The sequence below is a fragment of the Rutidosis leptorrhynchoides genome, chromosome 8, assembly GCF_046630445.1.
Source record: "Rutidosis leptorrhynchoides isolate AG116_Rl617_1_P2 chromosome 8, CSIRO_AGI_Rlap_v1, whole genome shotgun sequence".
NCBI classification, from domain to species: domain Eukaryota; kingdom Viridiplantae; phylum Streptophyta; class Magnoliopsida; order Asterales; family Asteraceae; genus Rutidosis; species Rutidosis leptorrhynchoides.
This window is the reverse complement of record NC_092340.1, coordinates 46403831-46427968: the sequence shown is the minus strand read 5'-3', so window position 1 is coordinate 46427968 and position 24138 is coordinate 46403831. Positions and strand designations below refer to the sequence as shown.

The 24138-nt window shown below is 36.3% G+C and overlaps 1 protein-coding gene across 1 annotated transcript in view; it reads left to right on the top strand.

Annotated features, from left to right (window-relative positions):
* The window catches only part of LOC139862596 (anaerobic nitrite reductase HB2-like), a 31883-nt gene extending 15877 nt beyond the window's left edge, over positions 1–16006 (top strand). Inside the window, exon 3 of the mRNA XM_071851213.1 lies at positions 15744–16006. Coding sequence (XP_071707314.1) covers positions 15744–15896 — 153 coding nt within the window. The 3' untranslated portion in view covers positions 15897–16006. The remainder of the gene's footprint in view (positions 1–15743) is intronic.
* The last annotated feature ends 8132 nt before the right edge of the window (positions 16007–24138 follow it).

Sequence of the window (24138 nt, the reverse complement as noted above, 5' to 3'; positions counted from 1 at the left end):
ACATAAGTCTTTAATTTACAGGTTGACATCACAGTCCAATTATTTATTACACAACGCAGTTTTATTTTGAATGCAATAAACTTTGTACAAAGCATGAGAGACTCCATGCAGGCAACAAGCACATCACAGCGGAAGCATTCTAAGGACCTGAGAATAAAACATGCTAAAAAGTCAACACGAATGTTGGTGAGTTATAGGTTTAATTGCTCGAGTCATAAACATGTATAAAGATAGACCACAAGATTTCATCAAAAGTTTATCAATAGATTCTACGTAACAGAGCACCCTGGTAACTAAACTTAACGCTATAGTGATAATTACCCCATTCGTTTTAATACACGCAAACCAACGTGTCTTAAACTCAAATAACATACGTCCGTTAAAAGGCTAGCGCTCTAGCTCGGACGGGGATGTCAAGCCCTATGGATCCATATACAATTATTCGCGCCCACCAGTCCATATCCTATGTACTGGCAGCTACTAGTTACCAAAGCTAAGGGATTTTCGGTTTAACTCAGTGTAGAATTTTGTATGTACTTGTGTCTTATTGCGTTTAAAATAAATTGCATGTATTCTCAGCCCAAAAATATTTAAAGTATTTAAAAAGGGAGACTATAACTCACAGTTCAATATTGCGATTCAATATTGTAGGCAAATTGCGTAGACGTAATGATGGTAGACGACTGTATGGTTGGTCTTGGATTCAAGAACAATACCCCGAACAATACCCAAAATTTCCTTATTTTAAAACGGTTTGAAACCCGAATTAAAAATACCCTCGAATATACTTTATTATTATTAAACTTAAAATTAAAATTATAATTATAATTATAATTATAAAATTTTACGTAAAGAAATTATTATGAAAAATTCGTCGAGCAAAACTGACCTTTTATAGTACTTTTCGATTTACTGTAGCTCATGCGATCGCATGAGTTTTCAGTGTTTTTGTCATGCGATCGCATGGCCGCCTTTTCTGTTTTTGTTTGCTAGTTCGTCGACATCAAATAGTGTTTTACTGTAGCAAATAGTGTGTACTGTAGCAAATAGTGTTTACTGTAGCAAATAGTGGTTCACTGTAGCAAATAGTGTTTCACTGTAGCACTGTAGCAAAATACGGTTTCACTGTAGCAAATAGTGTTTTACTGTAGCAAATTGTGTTTTACTGTAGCAAAGTAATTTTTACTATAGCAAATAGGGTTTTACTGTAGGAAAGTCGTTTTTACTTGTACATATATATATACATACATATAATTGTTCATGAATCGTCGAGAGTAATCAAAGGTAATTGTATATATGAAACAGTTCTAAAATTTTGAGACTCAATCTAACAGACTTTGTTTAGCGTGTTAAAATAATAAATCGTATAGAGAATTGGTTTAAATAAGTCAAAAATTTTCGGGTCATCACAGTAGTTGGGGTGAGAAACAAGGTTTTTAGATTGTTACTGGACTGTTGGACATTACGTAACCCTCGTCCCTTTGACGACGTTACAACACGCTGTCTTATCAACGGCCATAACGGTTATGTTCCACAAGACCAAGGATGAGAAGTAGTCCTAGTAAAACCAGAATGCATGACTTGTTTCTGGACGTATGAATTACGTATCTTTATTGACTTTGCTGAACGACTTGTGTACTAGCTAGAATTATCTTCACAACTATCTTGTATCAAAGTTATTGTGTGCTATATTTCATGCTTTATGTAAAATAAGCGGTATTGTAAGTTTGTAAAATATTGTATAAAAGTTTGAACGCGAAATATTATTATAATCAGTTTTTCATATAGAATTGTAGTAGTTGAATTGTATATTAGCTACTAAGTATGAACTTAACGGGTAGGTACTACCCGAATTTAAACTTATAAAACGCTAATATGAAGAAAAAGCTTTTATAAATGAGTTCATATTATGCTACGAAATACTATTAACTACTCTTAATATTCTGTATGATTAACTTGTTCCATTTGACTATTTTGAAGGAAATGGCACTGACTACTCGACACACCGTAAATATGAATGAAGAGGAATTCCGTACTTTTCTAGCTTCAAACATAGCCGCAGTACAGGCTGCGCTACATACCAACAATAACCTTGGATTGTAACACCCCAGGTAAAACGTTCCCCGTAGCATGATATTGTCCGCTTTGCAGAGATAGGGACGTACCCTTGTCTCCCCCGTAGGTTGCTCACGGATTTTTCTTGGCGACCAAACACGATGAGCACTTTCCCAGGAGGTCACCCATCCTGGTAGTGCTCTCGCCTAAGCACGCTTAACTGCAGAGTTCTCATGGGATCTGCTGCGCTTGTGGTCCCAAAACGCATCATGCTAGGAAAGGTCTCCACACCCTTATAAGGCATGCTTCGTTCCCCTCTCCAACCGATGTGGGACGGATGTAACACGGATGTTACAATCCTCCCCCCTAATGGGACACAGCGTCCTCGCTGTGCACGTTTGGTCGGGGGCCTGGCTCTGATACCATTATGTAACACCCCAGGTAAAACGTTCCCCGTAGCATGATATTGTCCGCTGTGCAGAGATAGGGACGTACCCTTGTCTCCCCCGTAGGTTGCTCACGGATTTTTCTTGGCGACCAAACACGATGAGCACTTTCCCAGGAGGTCACCCATCCTGGTAGTGCTCTCGCCTAAGCACGCTTAACTGCAGAGTTCTCATGGGATCTGCTGCGCTTGTGGTCCCAAAACGCGTCATGCTAGGAAAGGTCTCCACACCCTTATAAGGCATGCTTCGTTCCCCTCTCCAACCGATGTGGGACGGATGTAACACGGATGTTACATGGATCTAGCAGTACAGGAAATCGTGTAGGATGCACCTACAAAGAATTCACTGCCTGCAAACCTTTGGAATTTGATGGAACCGAAGGACCGATCGGATTGAAACGGCGGACCGAGAAGGTCGAATCTGTGTTTGCCATAAGTAAGTGTACTGAAGAGGACAAAGTGAAGTACGCTACGCATACCTTCACAGGTTATGCGTTAACATGGTGGAATACCTATCTAGAGCAAGTGGGACAAGATGATGCTTACGCACTACCGTGGTCAGCATTCAAGCACTTGATGAACGAGAAGTACCGTCCCAGAACCGAGGTCAATAAGCTCAAGACAGAACTTAGAGGTCTACGAACCCAAGGATTTGATATTACCACGTACGAAAGACGATTCACAGAATTATGCCTATTGTGTCCGGGAGCGTTCGAAGATGAGGAAGAGAAGATCGACGCGTTTGTGAAAGGATTACCGGAAAGAATCCAAGAAGATATAAGTTCACACGAGCCCACCTCCATACAACAGGCATGTAGAATGGCTCACAAACTAGTGAACCAGATTGAAGAAAGAATTAAAGAACAGACTGCTGAAGAGGCCAATGTGAAGCAAGTCAAAAGAAAGTGGGAGGAAAACGGTGATAAGAATCACCAATACAACAACAACAGCAATTACAACAATAATCGCAACAATTATCCCAACAATCGCAACATCAATCGCAACTACAACAAACGGCCCAACAATAACAACATCAACTACAACAATCATCCCAACAACAATAACAACCGCAACAACAACAACAATCAGAAGCAGCTATGCCAAAGGTGTGAAAAATATCACTCGGGGTTCTGCACCAAATTTTGCAACAAGTGTAAAAGAAATGGTCATAGCGCGGCGAAGTGTGAGGTCTACGGACCAGGGGTTAACAGAACGAAAGGAACAAATGGTGTCGAAACGAGTAATGGTGGAGCAAGTAGTGTCGGAGCAAGTTATGCCAATGTAGTTTGTTATAAATGTGGAAAACCGGGCCACATCATTAGAAATTTCCCGAACCAGGAGAACATGAATGGACAAGGCCGCGGAAGAGTTTTAAATATTAATGCGGCAGAGGCACAGGAAAACCCGGAGCTTGTTACGGGTACGTTTCTAATTGACAATAAATCTGCTTACGTTTTATTTGATTCGGGTGCGGATAGAAGCTATTTGAGTAGAGATTTTTGTGCTAAATTAAGTTGTCCATTGACGCCGTTGGATAGTAAATTTTTACTCGAATTAGCAAACTGTAAATTAATTTCAGCAGATAATATATGCCGGAATCGAGAAATTAAACTGGGTAGCGAAATATTTAAGATTGACTTGATACCAGTAGAGTTAGGGAGTTTTGATGTGATAATCGGTATGGACTGGTTGAAAGAAGTGAAAGCAGAGATCGTTTGTTACAAAAATGCAATTCGCATTATACGAGAAAAAGGAAAGCCCTTAATGGTGTACGGAGAAAAGGGCAACACGAAGCTACATCTTATTAGTAATTTGAAGGCACAAAAACTAATAAGAAAAGGTTGCTATACTGTTCTAGCACACGTCGAGAAAGTACAAACTGAAGAAAAGAGCATCAATGATGTTCCCGTTGCAAAAGAATTTCCCGATGTATTTCCGAAAGAATTACCGGGATTACCCCCACATCGATCCGTTGAATTTCAAATAGATCTTTTACCAGGAGCTGCACCAATAGCTCGTGCTCCTTACAGACTCGCACCCAGCGAGATGAAAGAACTGCAAAGCCAATTATAAGAACTTTTAGAGCATGGTTTCATTCGACCAAGCACATCACCGTGGGGAGCTCCTATTTTGTTTGTCAAGAAGAAAGATGGTACATTCAGGTTGTGTATCGACTACCGAGAGTTGAACAAACTTACCATCAAGAACCGCTACCCACTACCGAGAATCGACGACTTATTTGATCAACTACAAGGCTCGTCTGTTTATTCAAATATTGACTTACGTTCCGGGTATCATCAAATGCGGGTGAAAGAAGATGATATTCCAAAGACTGCTTTCAGAAAACGTTACGGTCATTACGAGTTTATGGTCATGCCGTTTGGTTTAACTAATGCACCAGCTGTGTTCATGGACCTTATGAACCGAGTGTGTGGACCATACCTTGACAAGTTTGTCATTGTTTTCATTGATGACATACTTATTTACTCAAAGAATGACCAAGAACACGGTGAACATTTGAGAAAGGTGTTAGAAGTATTGAGGAAGGAAGAATTGTACGCTAAATTTTCAAAGTGTGCATTTTGGTTGGAAGAAGTTCAATTCCTCGGTCACATAGTGAACAAAGAAGGTATTAAGGTGGATCCGGCAAAGATAGAAATTGTTGAAAAGTGGGAAACCCCGAAAACTCCTAAACACATACGCCAGTTTTTAGGACTAGCTGGTTACTACAGAAGGTTCATCCAAGACTTTTCCAGAATAGCAAAACCCTTGACTGCATTAACGCATAAAGGGAAGAAATTTGAATGGAAGGATGAACAAGAGAAAGCGTTTCAGTTATTGAAGAAAAAGCTAACTACGGCACCTATATTGTCATTGCCTGAAGGGAATGATGATTTTGTGATTTATTGTGACGCATCAAAGCAAGGTCTCGGTTGTGTATTAATGCAACGAACGAAGGTGATTGCTTATGCGTCTAGACAATTGAAGATTCACGAACAAAATTATACGACGCATGATTTGGAATTAGGCGCGGTTGTTTTTGCATTAAAGACTTGGAGGCACTACTTATATGGGGTCAAAAGTATTATATATACCGACCACAAAAGTCTTCAGCACATATTTAATCAGAAACAACTGAATATGAGGCAGCGTAGGTGGATTGACTTGTTGAATGATTACGACTTTGAGATTCGTTACCACCCGGGGAAGGCAAATGTGGTAGCCGACGCCTTGAGCAGGAAGGACAGAGAACCCATTCGAGTAAAATCTATGAATATAATGATTCACAATAACCTTACTACTCAAATAAAGGAGGCGCAACAAGGAGTTTTAAAAGAGGGAAATTTAAAGGATGAAATACCCAAAGGATCGGAGAAGCATCTTAATATTCAGGAAGACGGAACCCGGTATAGGGCTGAAAGGATTTGGGTACCAAAATTTGGAGATATGAGAGAAATGGTACTTAGAGAAGCTCATAAAACCAGATACGCAATACATCCTGGAACGGGGAAGATGTACAAGGATCTCAAGAAACATTTTTGGTGGCCGGGTATGAAATCCGATGTTGCTAAATACGTAGGAGAATGTTTGACGTGTTCTAAGGTCAAAGCTGAGCATCAGAAACCATCAGGTCTACTTCAACAACCCGAAATCCCGGAATGGAAATGGGAAAACATTACCATGGATTTCATCACTAAATTGCCAAGGACTGCAAGTGGTTTTGATACTATTTGGGTAATAGTTGATCGTCTCACCAAATCAGCACACTTCCTGCCAATAAGAGAAGATGACAAGATGGAGAAGTTAGCACGACTGTATTTGAAGGAAGTCGTCTCCAGACATGGAATACCAATTTCTATTATCTCTGATAGGGATGGCAGATTTATTTCAAGATTCTGGCAGACATTACATCAAGCATTAGGAACTCGTCTAGACATGAGTACTGCCTATCATCCACAAACTGATGGGCAGAGCGAAAGGACGATACAAACGCTTGAAGACATGCTACGAGCATGTGTTATTGATTTTGAAAACAGTTGGGATCGACATCTACCGTTAGTAGAATTTTCCTACAACAACAGCTACCATTCAAGCATTGAGATGGCGCCGTTTGAAGCACTTTATGGTAGAAAGTGCAGGTCTCCGATTTGTTGGATTGAAGTGGGGGATAGACAGATTACGGGTCCGGAGATAATACAAGAAACTACCGAGAAGATCATCCAAATTCAACAACGGTTGAAAACCGCCCAAAGTCGACAAAAGAGCTACGCTGACATTAAAAGAAAAGATATAGAATTTGAAATTGGAGAGATGGTCATGCTTAAAGTTGCACCTTGGAAAGGTGTTGTTCGATTTGGTAAACAAGGGAAATTAAATCCAAGGTATATTGGACCATTCAAGATTATTGATCGTGTCGGACCAGTAGCTTACCGACTTGAATTACCTCAACAACTCGCGGCTGTACATAACACTTTTCACGTCTCGAATTTGAAGAAATGTTTTGCTAAAGAAGATCTCACTATTCCATTAGATGAAATCCAAATCAACGAAAAACTTCAATTCATCGAAGAACCCGTCGAAATAATGGATCGTGAGGTTAAAAGACTTAAGAAAAACAAGATACCAATTGTTAAGGTTCGATGGAATGCTCGTAGAGGACCCGAGTTCACCTGGGAACGAGAAGATCAGATGAAGAAGAAATACCCGCATTTATTTCCAGAAGATACGTCAACACCTCCAACTGCTTAAAATTTCAGGACGAAATTTATTTAACGGGTAGGTACTGTAGTGACCCGAACTTTTCCATGTTTATATATATATATTAAATGAAATTGTTATTTACATGATTAAGTGTTTCCAATATGTTAAGCAATCAAACTTGTTAAGACTTGATTAATTGAAATAGGTTTCATATAGACAATTGACCACCCAAGTTGACCGGTGATTCACGAACGTTAAAACTTGTAAAAACTATATGATGACATATATATGGATATATATATATAGTTAACATGATATTATGATAAGTAAACATATCATTAAGTATATTAACAATGAACTACATATGTAAAAACAAGACTACTAACTTAATGATTTTGAAACGAGACATATATGTAACGATTATCGTTGTAACGACATTTAATGTATATATATCATATTAAGAGATATTTATACATCATAATATAATGATAATATAATAATTTAAAATCTCATTTGATATTATAAACATTGGGTTAACAACACTTAACAAGATCGTTAACCTAAAGGTTTCAAAACAACACTTACATGTAACGACTAACGATGTCTTAACGACTCCGTTAAAATGTATATACATGTAGTGTTTTAATATGTATTCATATACTTTTGAAAGACTTCAAGACACTTATCAAAATACTTCTACTTAACAAAAATTCTTACAATTACATCCTCGTTCAGTTTCATCAACAATTCTACTCGTATGCACCCGTATTCGTACTCGTACAATACACAGCTTTTAGATGTATGTACTATTGGTATATACACTCCAATGATCAGCTCTTAGCAGCCCATGTGAGTCACCTAATACATGTGCGAACCATCATTTGGCAACTAGCATGAAATATCTCATAAAATTACAAAAATATGAGTAATCATTCATGACTTATTTACATGAAAACAAAATTACATATCCTTTATATCTAATCCATACACCAACGACCAAAAACACCTACAAACACTTTCATTCTTCAATTTTATTCATCTAATTGATCTCTCTCAAGTTCTATCTTCAAGTTCTAAGTGTTCTTCATAAATTCCAAAAGTTCTAGTTTCATAAAATCAAGAATACTTCCAAGATTGCAAGTTTACTTCCAAGTTTTCTAAATCCATTCCAAGTAATCATCCAAGAGCAAGAAACCTTTGCTACTTACAGTAGGTTATCTTTCTAATACAAGGTAATAATCATATTCAAACTTTAATTCAATTTCTATAACTATAACAATCTTATTTCGAGTGGAAATCTTACTTGAAATTGTTTTCGTGTCATGATTCTGCTTCAAGAACTTTCAAGCCATCCAAGGATCCTTTGAAGCTAGATCCATTTTTCTCATTTCTAGTAGATTTATCCAAGGAACTTGAGGTAGTAATGATGTTCATAACATCATTCGATTCATACATAAAAAGCTGTCTTATTCAACGTTATAAACTTGTAATCACTAGAACATAGTTTAGTTAATTCTAAACTTGTTCACAAATAAAGTTAATCCTTCTAACTAGACTTTTAAAATCAACTAAACACATGTTCTATATCTATATGATATGCTAACTTAATGATTTAAAACCCGAAAACACGATAAACACCATAAAACTGGATATACGCCGTCGTAGTAAAACCGGTGGCTGTTTTGGTTGGGATAATTAAAAGCTAAGAAGAACTTTGATTTAAAAGCTATACTTCTGGAAAAATGATTTTTATTATGAACATGAAACTATATCCAAAAATCATAGTTAAACTCAAAGTGAAAGTATGTTTTTCAAAATGGTCATCAAGATGTCGTTCTTTCGACGGAAATGACTACCTCTTTCAAAAACGACTTGTAACTTGTATTTCCGACTATAAACTTATACTTTTTCTATTTAGATTCATAAAGTTAAGTTCAATACGAAACCGTGGCCACTGGAATCACTCAAAACGGATTAGAAACGAAGAAATGGCGAGTAAAACAAGATTGATAAAAACTACTCATTTTACCTACGTGAAAGTTAGTAATAAATCTATTCCAACCATAACCTAATCAACTTATATTGTATATTATGTAATCTTGAGATACCATAGACACGTATACAATGTTTCGACCTATCATGTCGACCCATCTATATATATATATATATATATATATATATATATATATATATATATATTGCGGAACAACCATAGACACTCTATATGTGAATGTTGGAGTTAGCTATATAGGGTTGAGGTTGATTCCAAAATATATATAGTTTGAGTTGTGATCAATACTGAGATACGTATACACTGGGTCGTGGATTGATTCAAGATAATATTTATCGATTTATTTCTGTACATCTAACTGTGGACAACTAGTTGTAGGTTATTAACGAGGACAGCTGACTTAATAAACTTAAAACATCAAAATGTATTAAAAGTATTGTAAATATATTTTGAACATACTTTGATATATATGTATATATTGTTATAGGTTCGTGAATCAACCAGTGGCCAAGTCTTACTTCCCGACGAAGTAAAAATCTGTGAAAGTGAGTTATAGTCCCACTTTTAAAATATAATATTTTTGGGATGAGAATACATGCAGGTTTTATAAATGATTTACAAAATAGACACAAGTACGTGAAACTACATTCTATAGTTGAATTATCGAAATCGAATATGCCCCTTTTTATTAAGTCTGGTAATCTAAGAATTAGGGAACAGACACCCTAATTGACGCGAATCCTAAAGATAGATCTATTGGGCCTAACAAACCCCGTCCAAAGTACCGGATGCTTTAGTACTTCGAAATTTATATCATATCCGAAGGGTGTCCCGGAATGATGGGGATATTCTTATATATGCATCTTGTTAATGTCGGTTACCAGGTGTTCACCTTATGAATGATTTTTATCTCTATGTATGGGATGTGTATTGAAATATGAAATCTTGTGGTCTATTGTTACGATTTGATATATATAGGTTAAACCTATAACTCACCAACATTTTTGTTGACGTTTAAAGCATGTTTATTCTCAGGTGAATACTAAGAGCTTCCGCTGTTGCATACTAAAATAAGGACAAGATTTGAAGTCCATGTTTGTATGATATTGTGTAAAAACTGCATTCAAGAAACTGATTTCGATGTAACATATTTGTATTGTAAACCATTATGTAATGGTCGTGTGTAAACAGGATATTTTAGATTATCATTATTTGATAATCTACGTAAATCTTTTTAAACCTTTATTTATGAAATAAAGGTTATGGTTTGTTTTAAAATGAATGCAGTCTTTGAAAAACGTCTCATATAGAGGTCAAAACCTCGCAATGAAATCAATTAATATGGAACGTTTTTAATCAATAAGAACGGGACATTTCACGTTTCACGTCTCTAAGATAATCAATACTTTCATTAACAATTAACGCACCGTCTAAGATAAATATACCTTTTATGAATGCACTTTGCTCCGAGATAAATCTACCTTTTATGTCGGCTCTAGTTATTGAGTCGACAGCAAGCGTCGGTTTATTGGCGACTTGACTGACTCTTAGAGCCTAAAGTAAATTTCAGGCAGGATTTAAAATCCATGGAAATTTGATTTTACCATTTTCATGGCGTCTCAATTTTATTTTTAATTTAATTTTATTTTTTTAAAAGATTTTTCCTACTTATTGGCCGGAGGTCCACTCGGAATCAATCTCTCTATCCGTCGAGTAGAGAAGGATGACTTTCTCTACTTTTGAGAGTGTTTTCACTCTGGGTGGAGAAAAGACTTGTCTATATTCTCGGATAGGGGAAGGATTGTCTACATCTCACCTCCCCCATACACCACTTATGTGGTATTGGGTTTTGTTGTTGTTTTTGTTGTTGTTGTTGTTGTTGTTTGCTCCGAGCCAACTAAATGGGGGATAACCTTCCGAAGCCGATTTGATAGAATTTTTGCGATGACTTTATAGTAGCTACCAATGAGACTTATAGGCCGAAAATCACCAAGTCCAATGGGATCGGACTTCCTTGGGACTAAAGTGACAAAAGAAGCATTGCAACCTCACGAAATTTCCCTTTTTTCCCAAAACCAACCGATTGCATTCACGAGATCATCCTTAATTGTTTCCCAATACTTCTTATAAAATCGCATATTGAAACCATCGGGGCCCCGTGCTTTGGAACTACCACACTTAAAAACGGCATCTTTTATTTCTTGCTTGCTAAAAGGTAATTCAAGTGCCTCAACCTTATTCGAGGATAGACAAGGGTAAACTAAGTCTTCCAAACTTGGTCTTTCCATATCTAGTTCTTGAAAGATGTGCCTGAAGTGGTTGAAAATATCACCCTTGATTGCTTCGGGTGAGTCATTCCATACGCCATTGATGTTCAACCCTCTCATGTTACTCTTGTTTTTTTCCAGTTGATGATATAGTGAAAGAACTTAGTATTTTCATCACCTTCCAAAATTCACTTTACCCGAGCTTTTTGATTCAACATCTTTGTCTTTACCTTCTCCTGGTCTAACCATTTCTTCTTACATTCTAACCATTCAATCCTTTCATTATCGGTAAGCAAATTGCTCTTGGTCCTTAGTTCATAGTTTAGTGTCATAGACTTTAAAGTTTCTATCTCACCATCAAGACCACCAAATTTATTCACACTCCATTCTTTAAGTGCATTTTTAACGTTTTTCAATTTATTTCGGAACATACAATCTTTTCGGTTAATGTTTGGTACATCTAGAGCCCACGAATTGTTAACGACATCATCTACACCAACTTCATCAAACCAAGCATCGAACACCTTAAACGGTTTTGGACCGAAGTTCTTTTCTTCATCATTCAACATGATCGGAAAATTTTCTATCTAGGGCAATTGCCGAGATATTCTTCCACATGTTGTAGAAATTTTCGGATACAAGGAAACGATCTTACTAAAGTTTAGTCCATCATCACTAATTCGCGTAAAGTTTCTACCTCCCAACGGAATCTCCATCAATCGGTTTTTAGATATAAACTCATTAAATCTTCTTGCCCTATATTCAACGAATTCGCAATTAAGTCTATCCGCTTGTTCTCTAACCTCGTTAAAATCCCCACATAAAACCCAAGCATCATCATTACTTTCTAAAAGACCCGACAAGCTCTCCCACAATCTAATTTTACCTATATCTTCGTGTGGCCCATGAATGTTTACGAAGTTGATTACACTATTTAACTCCTTCCAAATCCCACGAACTCCAATAAAATTATCACCCAAAATAATATCCTTAGGTTCAAAAAAGTCACTATCCCAAATTACTAACTGCCCACCTGCTAACCCTACTCTTTCTTTTTGGATGAAATCACAGTTAGAGGAGCCCCAAAGTGATTGGATCCAATTGAATTCAATCTGTTTCAATCTCGTCTCTTGTACAGCAAGGAACGAGGGTTTTTCTTTTATCATTAACTTACGTACCCACCCAAACTTATCTTTCGAATTCCCACAACCAAATCCTCTAATGTTTATAGAAATAATCTTCATTTATAACAGGATTAAACGATTAAGGAAGGACTTACTTACAGAGGAGTCTTCTTCTCCCTCCATTTTAATCCCAATTTCGTACCATACTCCCTAACCTCCGCAGATTCTGGAACAGTTGAAATTTTACTTTGGGCATAATCTTGCGAATTGGTATGCCCGCTGGTACTTCTGGCACATGATGTGCACTTCGAACGTATTGGCAGATCGTCTTCCTTCATATTCCTTGCAGTGTTCTTTATGTTCATCATTCTTGAAGATGATTTCCACTTACCTAAACACGACCAACACCTTTTCTTTTTTATTCCACTTGCAACAGAGAACTAATGAGTTTTTTTCTTTTGCCGATCTTTGGATACATCTTTGTTTAAGGACTTAATTCGGTTGAGCCCATGGGAAGTGGTTGGCCTTTTACATTGTGTCGCAGATGGGCCCATGTTGTGTCTAGATGTTCTTGGATTAACCGACCCAGTTACTTTATTTTTAGAATTATACACCTTATTCCTGGTTACTTCATCTACATCCTTTGAGCCCATGGTTTTATCAAGCCTAACTGGACAAGTTGGCCCAGTACTATTTGGTGAACGGCACACAGAATCTTTAACCCTACATGGGCTTGGGAAAACACAGTCATCATCCACATCATTAGGGTTTTTACTTTCCCCATGATTTTGAGCCTCGCAATCATTAGTGTTATTTTCTCTTTCATGCACATTTGGTTGATTATTGCATTCTCCAACATTGATATCATCAAAAAGATCAGGAATACCAATGTCTCCGGACCCTTCATCTTCATCCAGAGCCGTTTGGTCATGATGGCCGTCACCGTTACAGCTCCGGCTGCCGGAATCTTGGTGCTTTGTCGGATATCTTGCCATATTTTAGGAGGCAATGATGTCCTTAAGAACAATTTCGTCATCATAATTAGTGGAATTAAGGCTTTCATTATCATCATCTAAGCTTCCAAAATAGTCGTATATGAACTCGTCTTCATCTGCATCTTTCTTTTTGTTCACCATATTGTTGATATTATTGCTTGTTTGATTAGGAACATTTCCTACTTCTTCTTCCTCAACATTGACTTCTTGCTCACAAACATCTTCACCTAAGTTGAGAGCTACAGTTTCATGGGTGTCTTCAAATACGTGAGCTGTGATGATATGATTCCCGACTGATAGCATAACCTTCTCATCAATATGTCTCTTTTCACTTGTGTTGATTAGGACTTGACCATATACCATATTCTGATTACCTTGTTCAATGGAACAATTCTACATTTCAAGGACTGCACCCCATAATTTTGCAATTCTACCAAATACCACCTCGTTCCAACAGACCACCAGAACATTACTGATGTTCATACGCACAATACGATCCTTGCAAGCATGACAATCATCTAGGATTTTAATGTTATTACACCACTTGTGTATAGCGTGATCCGAATTTTCGATGACCTGCTTTGCTTCGAAGGAAGAATAAAACAACCGCAGAATCTCCAAACCCCCTAGATATTTAACATCATAATTACACATCCCTTCTGCCATACTCAACGCACATATTTGAGGTATTAAGTTCCAGTCCTTAATCACCCCTAACGGTGATCTTTTTTTTTTGACATGATTAGACAAATGTGTAGGTTTAACATTTTCTTTAGAACCGGTTCATTTTTGTTCTTTCTATCTTTTTTCTCGTTAAGCTTCTCCCTAAGATCCAGTTTGTGAAGCTTTGAACGAAGGTCATATGCGTGATTATCAATCACATCTCTGTAATTGTGGTGATCCCGGATTGCATTGCCGGGGACCCCATTGAGATTATCATTTGCTCTAGCAGGTACACTTTTTTGGATTGGATCATTTACCTTCCGATCGAAAGCTTTAAAAATCCTAATTGGTCTTCCATTGAACATGACGTTCTTTAATGACGTCAATAAGGCCTCCGCATCTTTCACAACAGCACAAAAGCAAACCTCTCGCCGCCTTTGAGCTTTTTTCCGGCCATATACACATCACGTATGTCACCATATGGTTTGAAAACTCTCCAAAGATCCAAAACATTCCAAGAATTAGGGAAGTTAAAAAACATGAACGATGTTAATTGGACTCCGAATAGCCATCGTAATCGATCTCCGTAGCCACCATTGTATCGGTCTCTCTCAGTCGTGCCCGTCCGATTTTGTGTAATCTCTCTCCTCGCTCTCTCTCTCCTCTCTTTCTCTCTCACACACCCCACTTTTGTAGGCATTTGAAAATTATATATATATTAATAAGTAATATTACATATGAATTCTTCTTTAATTAAAGTCTATGTGTAATATAAAGTTTGTGATTATTCAAATAAGAACATGTTTTATTTTACTTATGAACTTACTAGAATTGTTAATTGACTCTAGTCTTCGTTTTTTATATTCGTTCTTTAAATTCAAAACTCTATAAATAAATATAAAATATAAAATTTAAATTAATTTAAATTAATAAGAAACTAGAAATTATAAAAAAAAAAAATATGATAACTTCAATAACGGACCTTAAAAACAACTATTAAATATCAAAAACTCAATTTCAGTTAGCACGACTTCATGATATAAAATTCATGACATAAAAGAAAATTTCAATTACCACGTTTCCACGCTACAGATTACGACCTAAAAGAAATTCCAATCAAAACACTAAACAATTACCATGAATACTACAACAAACTAACAAGTGGCCTCTCATCCAAATCAATATTACACATGACCACTTAAGCGCAATCACCCGATAGAAAGCATGAAAAAACTGGTGAAAATCAATACCATCACAATGACACATACACGACAAACCCGCTAATTGGTTTATAACATTCGTTAAGTTGCATTTAGAGTTGTCGTAATCATTTCTTCTCATTGATTAAATGATATTAAGTATATGTCATTAGAGAATGAGTTTTTTTTCATGTAAAGGGTATTTTAATGTTTCTACTCCATTATGATATTTACTCCTTAAGTGTGTTCTGGTTTTTAACAATGGAAAGATGATTTAATGAAGGTGGTTAAGAAAGGAGTGCTGAGAACAGTGCAGAAAGGAGTGGGGGAGAAATGGAGTGAAGAGATGAAGGGTGCTTGGAGTGAAGCTTATGATCAACTTGCTGCTGCCATTCTAGATAAGATGAAAAAAGAAGCTGCAAAAACAAACTCTTGATTCATTTACAATAAACATATGATTTGAATGAAACAAACCCTTGTTATCTATTTGGCTCGCTCCTTGCGTGCTATGTTTTGTAATATTACATTTTTGCTTTGGTAATAAACTTCCCCACTGAAAGAAAACAAGTTAAGTAGCCCGCGCTTCGCAGCGTAACTTCAAAACGGGCCCTAATAAAAAACTAAGTGTTTGGAAAAAGAAAAAAAAACAATGTGCACGAAAGGTGGCCCAAACCATTTAGCGTTTTTTTAAAAGACATTTGTTTTGTGAGTAGTTAGTTGCGTTGTGTTCGTAAAATTATTTCGAGTTCAACGGTATTGTTGGGAAAATTTAACTCGCGGGCGAGCAAGAATATATGGCCCGTTGTAGATTTGGGTGAAGTTTATTTAAGATTTTTTATGGAAATTCTGGTTGGGGGTCGATTTGTATTTTGACCAAAGTTGGGGGGACATTTATGAAAATTCTGATTGGGGGTCGATTTGTATATTGATCAAAGTTGGAGGGTTATTTTTTAAAAAAATAAATTTTGATAATATAATAATGTTAGAAATAGTAAATTTATACTTTCTATTGAATATATATTAATTGCCTCATAGTACTTATTAATGTTACAAGACTTTTACATGTTTGGTCCTGATCAATCAAAAAGATCATGGGTCAAACATTCAAACGTCTTTGACTTTGATCTTTTTAATGACCCAAAGTCAAAAACGTTTGAATGGCGTTTGCATGACATTAATGGCTCGTTAATCCGAATAACATTGTGGGTACAAACACGTCTAGAATTGTAATAGGTTGGCGAGTCTGTTCTTGTGTTCTTTTCTCCTTCGTGCTGGTGCTACATGATGTGGTATATATATGTAATGTATAGTGCATGCCTTTTTTGGGGCTACAGGTGATATGATGCATGGAAGTTCCATGTTCATTGTACTTTTATAATTTTAGTTATATACAATCTGCTTGGCTTCACCAAAAAAAAAAAAAAAAAAAAAAAAAAAAAAAAAAAAAAAAAACTTTATTTAGTGATTATATGACGGCTATATTTTTATGTTTACATTTTAAGAGTATAATAAAATAGAATACAACTAGTTGATGAACCCTCCCGTTGGGTCGGGATGGTCATCGGTATTTTCTAGTGTAATATATCTATTGTCACAAAATAATAAGTAGCGCTCGAAAATTTGTAAACGATTATGCTAAGAAGTAATGTCATAGTTTCAGTTACGACTAAAACGTAATTATCTTGCACAATACATGACACACTATATTTGAGTTGAGTAAATACTATATCATACTATAAGTTATATGAAATCAGAGTACCGTGCATTTGAACAATGTGTATGTAGCACTAAGGAAATAACTGATATACATGGTCGATGATATTTGTAATTATATGTTCGTGTGCATACTGATCGGCCCAAGATGATGAACCACCATTATATTGTTGTCCTATATTCATTACCCCAGCCCTTCTTTCGAGACTAAACTTCGTTAACCTCAATGATCAATGTCCCACAATTCATCTTTGAAACAAATTGGAGGAATTTTGAGATAGACATATCATGAAGTATATCATCAGCAATAATTTCAAAGAAGCAACAACAACAAAGGTAAGATGAACTTCATTAGAAGATAACCTGAGCTAAAGTTTGTGCCAGTATTCGAGTCTCCTCCATGGTAGCCAACGATGGTATATTTGAACTTGCCTTCATGTGATGTTGCTTCTAAAATAAATATTGAAACTAAATACTTAATAATAAGAATAAGAATAAGAATAAAAATAACATGCTCAAATTTTCAAAGTCCATGAAAATATCCAATAGAACTAACCAAAAAGGATATGTACATCTACAACAAAACACCCGATAAGATGTTCAAAACATCCCAAACACTTACAATGATACCTCTAAAATTACTATTAAAATACCAACATATTATAGAATACTCTAACTAACTAAATCTATATCAAAATTGACCATTTCACTTTTTAGAAGTCAAATTACAAAAAGAAAAAAAAACCAAAGAAAAAAAGATACCTCTGTTAACCTGTTTCTGATCCTAGTCTGCCATCAAAGTGTTCAAAAACATCCGCATCATCATTATAAATCTTCATTTCAATACCATCTTCATGCTGTTTATTACTCATATCCATATCAAAAACAGTTTGACCTTCCAAAGTCAAACTGTTAAGCCAAACATCAGCGTTCACACTCGTCATTAAATTCCGCAATAAGTATATCAATATTATCCACATTATCCAAGTTACTAGAAGCTGTCCTTACCGAAAAATAACTAATTTGACCAATAATAGTCAAACTGTCAATATCACTATCCAAATTTTCAAATCGCCCACCTAAAGTAAGTGCACCATAAATCTTCAAATTCAATGTTCTCTCTTTCAATCCAAAACAAATCCATTTTTTAGATATAAAGTTTCTTGATTCAAATTGATCTCATTTTTTCTTTCATTTCTTAAAACTCGTTGTTTCTCGCCTTATAACAAATACTGCTTTATTATTATTTATGAGTTTAGAAAACCTAGATGAACAACCTATTGGCACTAAATACCATAAGTATATTGAAGCTCATAAATAAATACTACACAGATAACAACTTCTTAAAGATGACTAACACACACTACATAATACAAAACACAATCAAATGTCAATATAGGAGTTATATCAAATCTCATGAAATTAACAATTTGTTGTGTGGATGTAAAACATAATATAAATGAACAACCTATTGACAGTCATCTCTTATAAAAGATGAAGAACTTCTTAGCATTCACAGACTATATATGCACATACTTCTAAGATGATTAACAGCAAACATACCATAAGATGGCACACATGGGGATATAATAGAAATGGCAACCTGATGTGTAGTTACTCGATCACGATTCACGAACTGCATATTTTAGACACAACCAATTAAACAACAACTGCAAAAATATAACAAAAAAAAAAAAATCTATAACAGGTGACTCACATTGAGTTGCTGAGAGTAGGTGATCTTCAATATTAAATTGGTAAGAAACACACAACAAATAAAAAAATTATATGAAAATTAACAGAAAACTACTTTAAAACTAAAATATACTATCGTTACCAAAAAAACACATGAATAGCAAAGTGGGAACTGGATGAAAATAAAAGATACAACCCGAAAAGAACAAAGAGATAAGGAATTGTAACAAAACCGTTGACAACAACACGCACAAAGACATTCAACAATCTAATTTGTTCCAAAAGAACCCTAAACTTTCAGACTCATCGAGTGCTTCAGGTGGCTAAAATCGCTTGATAACTGACCCAAAGAAATTCTGCAACAAATGGACCATAACTACTATTACCAATTTTTCTTTGCCCTTTATCATTTGACTTTTTTATCAAACAATAACTTTATATCATTAAGCGAATACATAAAAAAAACACTTACAACTAAACGGAAAACAATCAATAGAAATCATCTATTCAAAAATTCGACAACATATACAAAGGCTACATTAGATAGGATTAGTTCACATTGACTATCTTCAACAAACATACAATTTAAGGGAAGTAATAGTTGATGATTATCAACGGAAATAAAACATTAATGTACCTTGCCGTTTTTTGCATCCACAACAGTCGACACCTGCAAACGGGGCTAGTAATCTAAAACAAACACATGAAAACAGTCAATCGAAGAATTGAGGGGGTTAAATCAACGATAAAATGAAAGAATTAGACACCAATGACCTTAGCAATTGTAAAGTAAGTAAAGAAATACCGCTGAAGACGACGAAACAAATTTGGCCTGAGAAATCAACGGCACCCAAAACTACGTTCAGAAGGTATAACTGATCCATTTAGTTGTCGGCTTAAGTCCACTGCAAAGTCGCACATATCAATAACTTCCTGCGAAATAAAATATTGTCAGTACTTATTAGTTTTAATATCGGTAACATCTTACACATTTGTTTGTAAGACAATTTTTTACTTTGCATAAACTTGAATTGAATACCACAATAAGCAAAGAGTTTGGATCAATCGCATGCGTATAGTCCAATTATTAAGTTAAGATTAAAATCAGAAGGAAAAAAATCACGGTCAGAATAATTAACGGTAATTAGCTAAACCTAGTAAGGAATTAAAGTTGAGTACTGCTTGAGAGTAATTTGATTAAGCACATCAGAGAACTTCAAAATCGAACAAAATAAATAGCGATTAAGAAAATATAATGGTTGAAAACAATATTAAATTACCAAGTACGTGACGAGGGTGACGACGTTATACAATTGACGGTGAGGGTGAGCGACGATGGTGACCGTTAGTGAGGGCGACGGTGGTGATTGCCTTGACAGTGGTGGCGGTAAGTAGCGTAGATTCTGGTGACGATGGATGCCAACGTTGAAATCGGCGGTGGTGGTGTTGATGACGGTCAAGGCGGTGGTGTTGATGGCGACGACGGCGGTAGGTATTGATGGCGGTGACGGCGGTGGGTGCCGATGGCTGATGACAGTGATGGTAAATGTCGCTGGCGTTATGTAAAAAACAACGTTGAAATCGGCGGTGGTGGTGTTGATGACGGTCAAGGCGGTGGTGTTGATGGCGGCGACGGCGGTAGGTATTGATGGCGGTGACTGCGGTGGGTGCCGATGGCTGATGACAGTGATGGTAAATGTCGCTGCTGTTATGTAAAAAAAAAAAAAGGAAAAAAAAAAAATGAAATAACAAAAATGACTCTGGTTACTATTGATGAATAGTAAAATATAGTATATTATATATTATATATATAGAAATAAGAATAAAAAACTAATTTGTTTTTTAATAGAATAATAATAATAGAAATAAAAACTAGTTAATAAGCGGATATAAATACATTATCATCCCTTCGAATCATCAACTTCAACTATTAGATAATAAAACATAGTTTTATTATTAACCCATTTTATTTTATATTTTTAGTAGAACCTATACTAGTTAAGGCCTAACAAATACGGAGTACTTACCAAAGTCAATTTCATTGAATTCGTATTTAAATTTTTTTTTTTTTTTAATGATAAACACACCAACTCAATTATATTGTTGTCTTGTTAATCGATATGCAACACAAATAATACAAATAATACAAGGAATGCGATATAAACAGTAAAGAAACACACAAGGTTTATGTTGAAACCTCCCAAATTAATGGAAGTAAAACCACGGACAACTAGTAACGTTCCACTATATAAAACATGATTACAATGGAACCAATAGTAGTTTGTCTATTGGTATAGCAGCATGACAGAAAGCAATTTGATATGTGTATGTGAATGTATTCGTAAATTGGACTGGGGAACGCATATTTATATGCATACTATGGTTAAAGAATTGTAAAGTAATAAGGAAAGATATCTATGGCTCGTTATTTGCATCCATGTGTTCGGTTATCCAGGCTTCTATGTTTGAGTGATACCACTAAGTCAAGACAATGCTTGAACTTAGTTGGTGGTAGGACCTTTGTAAAAATGGTCAGACGCTCTCCCCGAAGGGCTTCTATGTCTGACGCTCTGATACCAGCTTTTGAAAAAATGGTCTCACTAATTCCCAACACACGATCAATGAAAAACAGTAAAGAAATAAAGACACAAGAATTCAACGTGAACACTCCAAAATCGAAGAAAAACCACCAGCCCCCAAAGGACACAGATCACTCTCTTAAGCCAACTACACTCTCCAAAGATTTGACTAATACAACTCTCAAACAAGAGTAAAAAAGAAAGAGATAATCAAACACTTAAAGTGTATTGATTGCAAGTTGGAAGTATGAACATGACTTCCTTCTATAACCAATTAAGTCATCCGCAATTTCTTCTACCTACCTAATGGTGTATCCTAGGGGATACACGCATAAAAACACCATTTTTATACAGAAAAATGAATCAAACAACACAAAAGATAACAAAATTTGGCGGTTTTCGTTATTTGCCGCCCAGCGTTCAGCAGGCCGCCCAGCGTCAATCGTAAGCCCTGCAGGCAGCTTCAATGCATAAGCCCTTTAGCTCAGCGCGTGAACGGCACGCAGCCATGTCAGCACACGCCACCGACCTTCCGGATATTTCGTGTAACAGAACCACTCAGTAATTGACATGTGTATCCCGAGAATTTCGGACATTCTACGCCTATAAATAGACCCCCTGGGTCACCACATTTCACATCATTCTAATCTGAACTTCAGTCAGAGAGAAGTACACTTTCTCTCTCACACAGTTCTTTCTCACTCTAAATGCACATTAGCCGCTTAGCAGCATTACGCTATACGGATCAATTTCAAATTGATCCTCAGATTGATTGAGACCACCCCACGGATCATCCATCTGTGTTCCGGGTCTGCAGAGATTATGTCTCGAGGGCAAACAACAATCAACATTATACGCCACACGCTGAGCAACTATTGTCTTGTACTGGTACCTTACAGTCGCTATACGAAAAATCGTACCAACAAATGGCGCCATCCGTCTCAAAGACCAGCAAAAACACCAAGAGCATGAAGGCAACTAAAACAACCTCAACAAAAACAGCACTCGAACCAGTCGATGAAAACATCATTGAGAATATACCAGTGGATCAGCTAACTTTGGAAGAAACTTCAATGGAGGAAGAGGACCAATTGCACACTGGTAACACAGATGACCAAGTGCACGAAACCATACCACGATTGAGAAAACTATTGATGGAAAGTTCTAATGGAGGAATGTGGAAAGCCAGGCGAGGAACGCACAATGTTTCTTTTAAGAAAACATCTGATATGAATGTTAAGCACAACAGCAAAGGAAAGTCAATTTCAAAATCACAATTATTCAAGTTATTCAATCAGTTGAATACTTTGGTTGATGATACTGAGAATCAACACAATGATGAAGGTTTTGTGGAAGATGATTGGAATTTTAGAGAAGAAGATGAGCAGTTCTTTATGACTGAGGAGATGGCAGGAAAGTTACTAGACGAAATTTTGACCAAGACGGCACCATCAAGATATAAGCAGAAATTAGCACAGCCCACCATCCGTGCAACGGCTGTGGATAATTTGTTTGCTTTGATTACTGGAGATGAAGCTATCAAACCGCCAACAATGGCAGATTCAACACAGTGTTTTATCCTTCGAATTGCAGATTATCCATTAACAAGAAATTTGGGAATTCCATCTATCGATATTTATGATGGCACAACAGATCCAAAGGATTTTCTCACCATGTTTGAAGGTGTTATGATATTACAGCATTGGAAAGACGAAACTGCGTGCCATATGTTTCCAATGGTACTGCAGAAAATGGCGAGAGAGTGGTTTGCTAGTTTGCCATCAAGGAGTATTACCAGTTTCCTTGATTTAAGGGCAAAATTTGTGATGCAATATCAAATCCTACGAAGCTGTACGTTGTCACACCTTGATGCACATGAGATAACAATGCACCAGAATGAATCACCGAGTGATTTCATGAAGCGTTATACCATTGAATGTCAAAAGATATCAGACATACTAGAATCTCAGCTTGTTTCAGGGTTTATATTTTGTCTTGATCAGCGACGTTTTGCCAGATTAGTTCACGCGTTATGTTATGATGTACCAAAAACATTGCATCAGGCATTGGTTATTGCTCAGAAGCACTTGCGAGCAGGAGAAATGGGATATCCAAGAATGGATAATTATCAACGAAACTTCAGGCAGCAAGGCGGAGAACGGAACAGGAATGACAATTATCAGAGATAGCGTGGGTATGAAAACAATTATCAGAAGCAGCAACACGGTTGGAAGGGAAATAATCATCCAAATGACAATTATCACCAGCGAAAACCATTAGACAGACACCCACTCATCATGGCTTTAACCAAAACTCCAAAAGAAATCTTTTTCACAGAACCTGTTAAGGAAACCTTTCACCCTCCACCACCAATGGAAGAGCGTTAGGGACCACAGAGTGACAAGTGGTGTGATTTCCATGAAGCATATGGACACGACACTGATAACTGTAAGTCGTTGATGAGGGAAATCATCACAAAGATTAAAGCTGGAGAGTTAAACCATCTTTTACCAGAAAAAAATTATCGGAGAAATGATCCAAACAAACGTTTTGCTTGACAAGGAAAAGTGCGTCACAGTGGACGGCGTGATTGGAACAGGAGAGAAGAAAGAAATGATGAAAGGGATCCAACCCCTGAAATGCACATCAAGGTTATATGGAATGAGCTGGAGGAAAATGAAATAGATGGAG